At 38.8% G+C, this 10,584-nt stretch overlaps 1 protein-coding gene across 1 annotated transcript in view; it reads left to right on the forward strand.

The window, feature by feature from the left end:
• Positions 1-10,584, forward strand: part of PTPRT (protein tyrosine phosphatase receptor type T) — a 530,461-nt gene that overhangs the window by 380,940 nt on the left and 138,937 nt on the right. Inside the window, exons 12-13 of the mRNA XM_044440227.1 lie at positions 679-952; positions 6,943-6,979. Coding sequence (XP_044296162.1) covers positions 679-952; positions 6,943-6,979 — 311 coding nt within the window. The remainder of the gene's footprint in view (positions 1-678; positions 953-6,942; positions 6,980-10,584) is intronic.

Consider the following 10,584-nt stretch of genomic DNA (forward strand, 5'->3'; position numbering starts at 1 on the left):
CACAATAATTTCAGCCACGTTTCTGGTTCTTTTGAAAGCCTAGGCAGTGCTGTTACCTTCATCCTACTTATCTCACTCAAATGCTGGGCTTCTGGCTATAAGAAAACCCAATAACTTATTTTGAGAAACAGGAAAAGGTCTAAGATGAACATCAGAATTAGATGTATTTGATCTAGAGTATTATTATTTTGCAAATGACCTTGAGCCAAACAAACAAACAAACCCAAAATAACACAAAGCCTTTGAACAATTCCTCTGGCTGGCATTTCAGAAAGATTGTGTCAGATCAGCTGCATGTCTTGAAGGGTCAGGTCCCTAAGATCCTAGAGGCTGCAGATGACACTGATTTTCTGTACCATCTGTGGTAAACAATATTTATAAGAAAACAACACAGTATAGGTGCAGCTTCTGATTGCTTCTAATTCCAGTCTCTAGTAAATCTGCAATTTCTTTCCTCACTGATTTTTAGCATGCACAGGTGGAGAATCCTTGGTCCATGCTGCATGGACCATACACTAACCTTGACATATTCATGCAGCTTCATTCGTTCTGTGTTTGTCTTGCCTCTTATGTCATCTGGTTGAATTCTTTGGATAGTCTTGCATCCATTTGATTTGGGATTCCTCTAGCATAAGTGCATAGTCAGCCTGCTGAAATTTGCTGTTCCTTTTCTTCCAGTGTTTATCAGCTTGTTGTGAAAGAAGAAAGGCCCCAGAAATCCCGAAGAGCTGCAGACATCATTGAGTGCTTCTCCATTCCAGTGAGCTACAAAAATGCTTCAAGCCTTGACTCTCCCCACTACTTTGCAGCAGAGTTGAAACCAGTCAACCTTCCTGTCACTCAGCCCTTCACAGTGGGAGACAACAAAACCTATAATGGCTATTGGAATGCTCCACTTTCACCACTGAAAAGCTACAGCATTTATTTTCAGGCTCTCAGTAAAGCCAATGGGGTAAGTGTGCTAAGAACAAAGTTTAGCTGTGATCTAGCTCAGGTCTGGTTAGGAGAACTTCAGTCTCCTCCAACCTTTTGATAAGAACATATGGTTCTGGGTTCTAAACTCCCCTCTCAACATTTGACAAGGATTATTTCAACATTTGAGTATGTAACTACTTCAAATTCAGAGCAGCAAAGAATTTTGCAGCACCTTAAAGATTAACAAAGGTATTGCGGCATAAGCTTTCTGTGTGCATGGAAGCTCATGCCAGAATAAAAATCCTAACCTTTGAGGTGCCCCGAAGCATTTTGGCTATTTTTGTTTTGCTGTGACAGATGAAAGCAACTTCCCTTCTGTAAATTACTTCAAGCTGAGACAACTGTAGTACAAGTGCCATTCGCTAGGCAATTGCCATTGGTGAGAGGTTCAGCACAGACTTATAACTGTGCCTGTAAGAGTTAAATGCAGTAATAAATGAAATATATGAGACTAAGGAGCATGCCTTTCACTTGTGAATGTGCAGCAACATGCTTCCATGTCTGCCTCTGCCACTAGCAGCAGCAAGCAGGAAGTAAATTTGGACACCAAGAATGGTGGGCAGCACACTCACTGGCTGCGGCCCCTTGTGCATCCTGCATTTGCTCCCAATAGGGAAGGTTGTCGGTTGTGCAACCAGGGAGTCAACAAGCTTTTGCAGGCTTCCTCTTGGCTCAGCCTGCTTTGCAGGACCAGGTCCAGCATGAAGTCAGCAGATTCTGGAGGGACAAATTCCAAAAGAGTTCATCACAGCCATACTCTCAGGCATTTGACAACATTTGATGGGGTAATTTGGAATTTTATCAGGGCATAGTAATTTTATTGTGACTTGTTTTTAAGTCATTTTTAAGCTGTTTTAAATGTTTGAATGTTTAAGTTTTAATATCATGTTTTATCATGCAGATAACTGTCCAGAGAATTTTGGCTATTGGGCAGTATAAAAATGTAATGAATAGGAACATAAGGACATAAGAAAAGTCATTCTGGATCAGACAAATGGTCCATTTAAGCTCTTTAATGTTCTCTAAATTCCACCATTAAGCTTTTTCTGTCATATAAATATGTGAGATTTTGATTTTCATTTGTTTTTTTTTTCAAATGTGAACATCAATTCTGTGCATCTTTAAAATGTACACTTTCCTCTCCTATTGATTGGAAGCATGATTGTGTGCATTTTTCAAAAGTATAAAATTTTATTGTATTTTCAAAATGTTTACATGCTGTCAACCCATTTTGAGGGTACAGAAATCATATTGCAATCTCACAAATGCACTTGAACTGGAGATTGAAAAACACATTGTGTAAGGCTAATCAAAATGAACTAAAACAATTTTTCGTATAGTCATAGTGTGTAAACAGTGGGGATCTGCCATATTAATCAGGATTTGAATATTTTGTAAATAAATTTAAGGATATGAGGATTTGACTTCACCTTTGCCTGCCTACAAATAGTAAAATCATTGCCTTCTCAAAAGGTATAAAACCAGAAGGGAATTACTGAATAGAAAATAAACTCACACACATTTTCACCTGTTCTAGGGAGTGGTGAAGGGAGAACTTCCTCAAAGTGCTCATGAATTGAATTCTGCTAGTTCATGGCCTGCCAACATTCCTTTACCTTCTATAGGTTGTTGGATGTGATATCAGTGTATTGCATCATTTCCATAGGTTGAAAAGGTGTTTGCATTTCTCCCTTTACCATAAATATAAAGCTTGGGTAATGGGTGCTGTGGTTTGCGTTGGGTTGGGTTGTGTTGTGTTTTTCTTTTCACCAAGCTCTGACACATTTCAGTTAAGCATCTGGCTTTTGATAAGTCCATGAAACTCAATTCACACCATCAGAAACAGGTTCTTTGTACTACATAGCCAATTAACATTCTGTTTCACACATGTACCATTTAGACTACCTTTGGGGAAAACACCAAATAGTCCAAGTCCCCTATAACAGCCCACAAACTAGAACTCAAATGAACATCTATTTTATCGTGACTCATATTACATTGTACAACAGAAGATGAGGAGGGCTATGGTCTAATTCAGCTGCAATTTAGCACATCTGTTATATAACTAACTATTAATTATGCTCTTTTATCAGTGCAACAATCACAGCTAATGGTAGCAGAAACTATGAGATGATGAAATAGGGCTTACTTTGCTAGAAAGCAAAGTGATAACAGTGCAAATCCTACACCATTGTTATTGCTTTTTAATGCCTTTTAAGCCAGTAGCTTACTGACTGTGTTCAGTAAATGTATTCCAAAGGAAATACTAGCAAAGTTTTAGGGGAAAACATAAAATGGCATTTAAATATAACTTTCCCCCAGTTTGTTTGGAAATAGGAGCAGATGCTTTCATAGCAGATGCCTTATTATTATCCAAACCATAGCCTGTAGGATGTGATCACATGACAAGTCTGCACATCAGTATTGGCTGTATAAAAGGGCTTAATTGGCTGTAACTGAGACCTGATACACAGCTCAAGTCAGCAGTCTACAGAGTTTGATTACCTACATCTCTTGGGAAACAGTATGTTCATATACTTGCTTCCAGTATACATGTTCAGAAACTCTTCTAAAGTATAGTTCTCAGCAGGGTCAAATCAGGGTCAGAAGAATTCAAAAGCTGCCTGGATTGTTTTAAATGCACCACAGTGCGCAACTTTCTTTTGTAAGAGAAATGGAAAACAAGAGATGGGAAGGAACACCATTGCAACTTACAGACACCATTCTCATGGCTTTGATCTGGGCATCAGATGGCTAGCCTTACTTATTTTGTGTGTGTGTGATTAGATCTATCCCACAAGTACATTGTAGTCTCAAAGACTTTTAATGAAGGACAAATGAGTCAGGACTTCATGCAATATGGAGTCATAGTGCACAGGTAATTGATGTAGCTAAGGAATAAATGCTACCCCTGTGTGCAACCCAAGAATTAAAAATTAAAGCAAAACAATTCACATATACTAAAAACACACTGACTTTCATCCATCATTCTCAACAAAGCCAGCATTTAAGAAATGTAAAGAACACAGGGTTTTCCAGGGCATCAGTACCTCCTGAAAGCCACTACCACCAAAAGGTTTGGCTGCTTGAACCCTCTGCTCCTGGTACTTACATTTGTTATTCAGTCCTACTCTCCAGTTTACCTTCACAAAACGCAGTTGCTTCAACTCAAATCTATCATGGTAATCACAGAAAATTTTAGAATAGGAAAAGTTTGTAGAAACTCCTCCAGATTTGATAATTGCCTTGATGTGCATCCTGCAAGTTCACCCTGTTCTTCCAAGCTGAGAGGGTTGTCCCAGCTACTAACTTAAAGGAGAACACAGCAAAAACACAGAAAAACACACAGAGTAAAAATCAGTGCACATTTCTTTGTGCCATAAGATGTATATGCTAGGGCTGTGTACAAGATGAAAATGGGGTGCCTTGGAGCTGTCTTGTTGGCTCATATAACGGGCAATCTTGATTTGATGCTTCAGAACAACAACACACTTCAGCTCTGATCTGAGTCAGAACCTCACCTTGCTGGTTTCTTAAAATGCCTGGTGTCTTCCTGTTGAATTACAATGGAAAAATCAACAAATACCACATATTTCTTATTTTTGGAAGAACTGAATAAAACATGCACACTGTGTTTTTGAAGATATGAGATATGGTACCTGCGATGGACCCCCTTCCTTAGCAAGTCTGCCTTCTCACCACCATTGTCATGGCACGTCATATTCTTTTGCATCATTGATACCACTTCTTAGCTTGACAGAGAACCAGCAAGGAAGAAGGAAGCAGCATCTACGGCTCCACCTCCTCTCTACTACCATTGTCTGGAATGGAGTAGGAGGCAGGTGAAAAAAGCAGCCTGCAGTGTTAAAGAGGAGGAGCAGCTCCAGAGGACTTTTGTTAGTTGGCCCCTGCTAAGGCATGAGCACTGGACTGGTGCCCAACCCTGCCTACCTTGACACTGGCCCTCTGTTCAGGTATAGTAGCCCCTTAGAGGGTGAAGCTTGCCAAAGAGCAGACAAAGTGTGGGGAAGGTTCTATTAGCATCTTTACAATTTGAATTTAATTTTTAAAGGAACATAAACATTTATGACCTTTTAAGATTTTCTTTTTTCTTGGCAGAATAGGCAGGCATAATTTCACCTTCTAAGGGGATGAAACTTGCCAGATTTCAGCCTGTCTTTCTGTCTCTGTACTTCATTGTGTGTGCTGTGTAACTGTATTTTACACATGCATGCATGTGTGCATGCACACACACACGCACAAGTGGTATACTGTGCACCAGCACTTTTCAGAAACTTGATCCCCCTTTTATGCTGAGATCAAGTTTGGGTTTCCTGTTGTCAGAGCTCAGATGCCCAGTTCATAATTGTAGCTTTATTTTAAGAACATGTGTTTTTGGGATGAGTAGAAGCAAAGGTAACAGTAAAGGTGGCAAGATCAGTTATCCACTTCCAGAACCATATTTATTTAAAGCATTTCTATACTGTTTGATTAGCAGACTGCTTTCAGAATGGTGTACAGAATATAGACCACATGAACTTTGGACTATGTATGCATCGCTGGCCATGCACCATGTTAAGTGGGAGGGTGACACCCTTCCTGCACAGCCCAGGGGAGTGTCAGCAGTTGGAAATGCAGGTGGCAGAGCTGGTTCAGGGAATTAAACACATTGTAACTATAGGTCAGAATGCCTTGAATCTCAAACCAGGATTTCTTGTTAGTTTCCAAGGAATCTTTCTATTTCCTCCAATTTTCCATCCTAGCTTGCAATAAGGTCCTTCAAGCTGTAAATATGTTTTCCCCTCAAGGACTTATGGTTTTGGCAATAGACCGACATCAGGTGTGTAGGTATCTGTTCCTTTCCTCCCAGTCCACTTCTGCATGCATTTCTAGCTTGCACAGAACTCCTACTTAAATCCACCCAGGTTCAGTTGGGAAGAAATTTGTACAATTGATATGCACATTTGGAATAATATACATGAAAATATGTAAACATTTTTGAAGAGGAAAAAACTAATGCTGGCAATCTGATATGGACATGAATCGGAATTAGCATTGAAGCGGAACTGAAAAAGAGCTCTAGTTTGGCTGCTTCGCATATCCTTAATACCAAAATTTTCAGAAAAGTTTCTCTCTGAACAGGAACTCATCATTTCCCATGATACTCATTCCACATAGCAATTGTAACAGTTATGAGAACATTATTTTCTCAGGTATGAAATATTACAGTTGAGTTACAGTTATGAAGACACATGGTATCTCTGCAACAGATGCACAATTTCAAGGAAAGCTATCTGGATGCTGTGCATACATCTGTGACATTGTATGTTGTTATACTAAACTGAAGCAAGATTCTGTGTACTTGTGAACAGCTCAAGGAAAGTGTACACAGTGGCCCTAGTTCTTGCACATTGCAGTGTTCACAGATATACTTGTATTTCTCTGATTCTGAGGAAGAGACAGAAGGGCAGAAGGGAGCAGATGGCATTACAGTTCCAGAGTTACTTAGTGAAGCTTCTCAGGGGGAGCTTGAGAATGGCCCATCCTGGAAAAGGAAGGAAATATTTCAGAACTGTGAGTGGACATGATGGAGAAGGTGACCCAGTCAGGAGGCAACAGATGAAGTGAATGAACCAATTACAAAATGTCAATTTATATAAAATAAATAAATAGTAAGAGGCTTTTCTGAAATGGATGGAAGGAGGGGATGTTTCAGCTTGGATCCAACTCTTTACCTGACCTGATGTTTCTCCCCTATCTCAAGGAGAGTGTTACTTTCATTTATATAGTTCTTTAACGTGTTAAATTTCAATTTAAAAAACTGTGCTTCTAAATTTCATCTGGGTCTGCTGTACAGAAAAAGAGGGAGGGAAGGATCTGCTCTTGACAGAAAGTCCTGGTTATTAACCTGTTTATGTATAATAAAGCAAGCTCATCTGATGCTTTTCCATATTTTGTCATTTACAGGAGACCAAAATCAACTGTGTCCGGCTGGCCACAAAAGGTATGTTGAAGATTTCTTTCTCCTAAGTCTAAGCATGATGATGATGATGATGATATGGAAATCAATTCTTTTGTGATGCAAAATGCAGCCAACCAGTGATCCTTAATATACTGTATGACATCTGTAGTTTGGCCAAAAGAGAATGATGTGGCCATTCATGTCAAAACAGTTTTTGTTTGTCCTTTACACTCTGTGTAATTAATTCATAAAAGAAAGGTCAGAAAAATAATGCTAATGAAGACATCTGGTGCACAGGAGCTATTTGTGTTAGTTAAAGGCAGTTAGACCACCACCATTGTCATTTTTTTTTCATTTCCCAACATTTCCTTTATTTAATTTCCTTCTTTTTTTTCTTACCCCCCTCATAAGAACACAATGCCTCATGCAATGTTTCTTCATAATGGTATGGAAGTCATAGAGGAATAACTGAATTGTCAAACAGAGTTCAAATGTAACATGCACCATTAATTTCCATGGGACTGATTTCACCATTTATTAAATTTCAGTTGTGACTTGATATAACCATTTTACCAGTTTTGCTGGATTTTTTCCTATGACCTTGACAAGAAAGACTAATATGATATGTGAAATAAACCACTGGCCACATACCAGTGTCTAGCTTGAACCAAATAGAATGGCAGTACATTGTTAAAATAATACATTTGTCACCTCTCAGTCTAAATGACAAGGTTGTGACTCCTGCAGAAAAACATTATAGGTGGTCTAGTATGTTTTTTATCATCATTATAGTAGTTCTTATGAAGCTCATGAGAATGGAAGAGAATCACAGTGGAGGTAACTTTGCCAGCAAAGGTGTCAATAAAGCAATTTATTTGTAACAAAAAGTAAAAGAAGAGATTTCTTGTCAGACAGTTCTACCTCCTCAGTAAACATACCCTTGAACATAGTTGCAGAAAAGTTAAAAAGCAACTATATAAAGATTGCTGAGCAGGGAGTTTTGTGTTGTCAAAATTTGCCTAGATGTTGTACTGAAATCATATGGAATAAGTGTAATTGTCAAGTTTATCACTGTCATTGAGAGTAGTGACCTTCACAACTCCTTTGCACAACTCCTTTGCGTGTTATGACTTGCTACCTCTTTCCATTAGTTAAACGAGTTGTGTCCAAAAAGTAATGAGAATATTTTAAAAATTCTTTTATTGAAAATGTTTACAATTGAATATTATCTCCTTCAAAGTATGCACCTTGTGTGTGTACACAATGCTTCCAGCAGCTTTTGCATTCTTCATAGCATCCCTGGAAGTCTTCAAGTGGGATGACATTCAGAGCCTGCATAGTGGCTCTTTGGACATTATCCACACTACCAAAATGGTGTCCTTTCAAACCATTCCTCATCTTTTGGAGTATGAAAAAGTCTCAGTGACCTTTTGGACCTTTGAGTGTGGGATAGAGGGCTTTGCCTCTCATTGTGGTGGTGTTCCAGATCTTCCCCAGAGTGTAAATTTCATTGCAAAACTATGAACCATTAGGACAAATGGATAATGTGTTGAAAATAAAAAGTGTTAGTACAGGATCCCTAGTCCAGACTGAGACTATAAAGAGTAAAGACCTTCTTTCCCCCCAAACTAATATTTCAATCCAGATTGGGGGGCCTGCACTCTAGAGACAGACAGACCAAGACATAGTTGCTAGCACATGCATTACTTTGAGTTATGTTTAAAGTAGATGCACTGAAATCAATGGGAAAGTAAGTGATTACTTACAGTGTTCATTGAATTCAATAGATTACTTCTAAGCATGACTAAATCTGATATGTTACCTGCATTATTGTATTGTAGTCAGTGTTGAGTGTATACTGAAACAAAATACTGGCATTGTATACTCAGAAGGCCAAATTCTGCATATTGGGCAGCATGCACTTGTTTCTTTCCATTAGCACAAATGATATTGTATTATCATAAACTAGGTTCTGCACTATGCACAAGGAGAAAATCTATGTTTGCACAAGTGAAGTTTAGCAACGGATCGTGCAAATAGTTGTGCATTATGCTTGAACACCTCATTAGGCAACCAGTTGGTCATTCTATTTGTGCAACCCAGTGTGCAAAAAGTGGCACAAATCCTTTCACAACTATGCACACTGCGGAAAGATTTAGTGGAGTTCTGTTATCACAGTTTTGGTTCACAAAATGTCCACCCTCATTGAGGTTAAAGTTCAAGCTGTGCCTGGTCATGAATACAGTCACTATCTGGAATGTTTTTCATATTTCTCTCAAACCTCAGGCTCTTTGGAAATACATGTTAGAATGAGATTGAACATGTCTACACTCAAAAAACTGTGTGCAGCAATTTTCCAGCAATAGTGCTCCCTTTTTTCTACTCTTGTTCCAAGATATCGATGCATTATCATATTAGTATTAGGTTTTTTAAAGAGTGTATCCAGGTACTTCATAGGTAACTAGAGAAGCAGTCCTGTGATTCTTTTGAGATAAACAAGAACAGACTAAAACTAATGAGTGTGAATGCAACTTATGTAAGTTTGCAAATGTCTGTTCTACAGTCAGGTATGCGTGTCAGGGAGTTGGGATGGACTTTGTATCCTGTCAAGAGTTTTATGGCCAAGCAAAATTTCCTGTTAAGTAAATCAGAATGCAGAGCCCTGCATTTTAAGTGTTATTTCTGGAAGAAATACTGTGTGTAAATTTAATTGATCAATCAATCAATCATATCAGTGTTGATTGATAACTATTCAACTGAGTAATGATGGAGCAGCTCTTCTTTCTTGTTGTAGTTGTTCCTGTACAATTTTACTCCTTAATGTTCTGTGTTTCATTTTCATCATCCTTCACCATTGGCTAAATTGGCTAGGGCAGATGAATATTGTAGGCAAACCATTTGGAGGGCCACAATTTGCCCACCCCAATTAAGATCTTTATGTATATTGCAGAACTTACCAGGACAAGCTGGATAAATATGCACAGAATTCCAGCCTTAACCAGATTAAGTAGCTGTCACACAATATAAACAAGCAAAACAAAGTCCTACTGAGACTTAAAAAATATGTTTTTGTTAAATGCAGTCCATCAGATACTGTAGTCTATGAAAGGCTATGTCATAATAGGTATGTTAGTTTTTAAAATGCTGCAAAACAGTCCGTTTCTCCTGTAACAAGCAAATATCACTATACCTTGTGCGTGTGTAGGCATGTGTGTATGCAATTTTAATGTAAAATCATTATCCTGGTTTCTCTTTGCATGAATTTGTTATGATATTTATTATGCTTGAGCATGAACAAGGGACCTAAAATGCCATGTTTGAATTGTATTTGTTACAGTAATGTATGACTCTGTGTTCCTAAAATGACAAGCCTAAAAGAGCAGACAAATGGTAATCCAGTACTACCAATGTGCTGTGCTTGCTCATACCTATTACCACAGTATAATGCTGTACATGTTGTGGTTGTGGTACCCATATAAAATAATTATATCTTTACCCCCAAAACTCTAGGATATGTGCAGCATTCAAAAAGCAAAAGAAAACCTGACAGCGGGGGGGGGGGGGGAGGGGGGGGGGAGCGGGGGGGGGGGGGCAACGCGAGCGGGCGAGCCAGCGCCGCCGAGGCCCCCCCCCCAGAAAGCAAATTC

This window comes from Varanus komodoensis, unplaced genomic scaffold (genome assembly GCF_004798865.1).
Source record: "Varanus komodoensis strain SLA01 unplaced genomic scaffold, ASM479886v1 scaffold37, whole genome shotgun sequence".
Classification (NCBI taxonomy): Eukaryota; Metazoa; Chordata; class Lepidosauria; order Squamata; family Varanidae; genus Varanus; species Varanus komodoensis.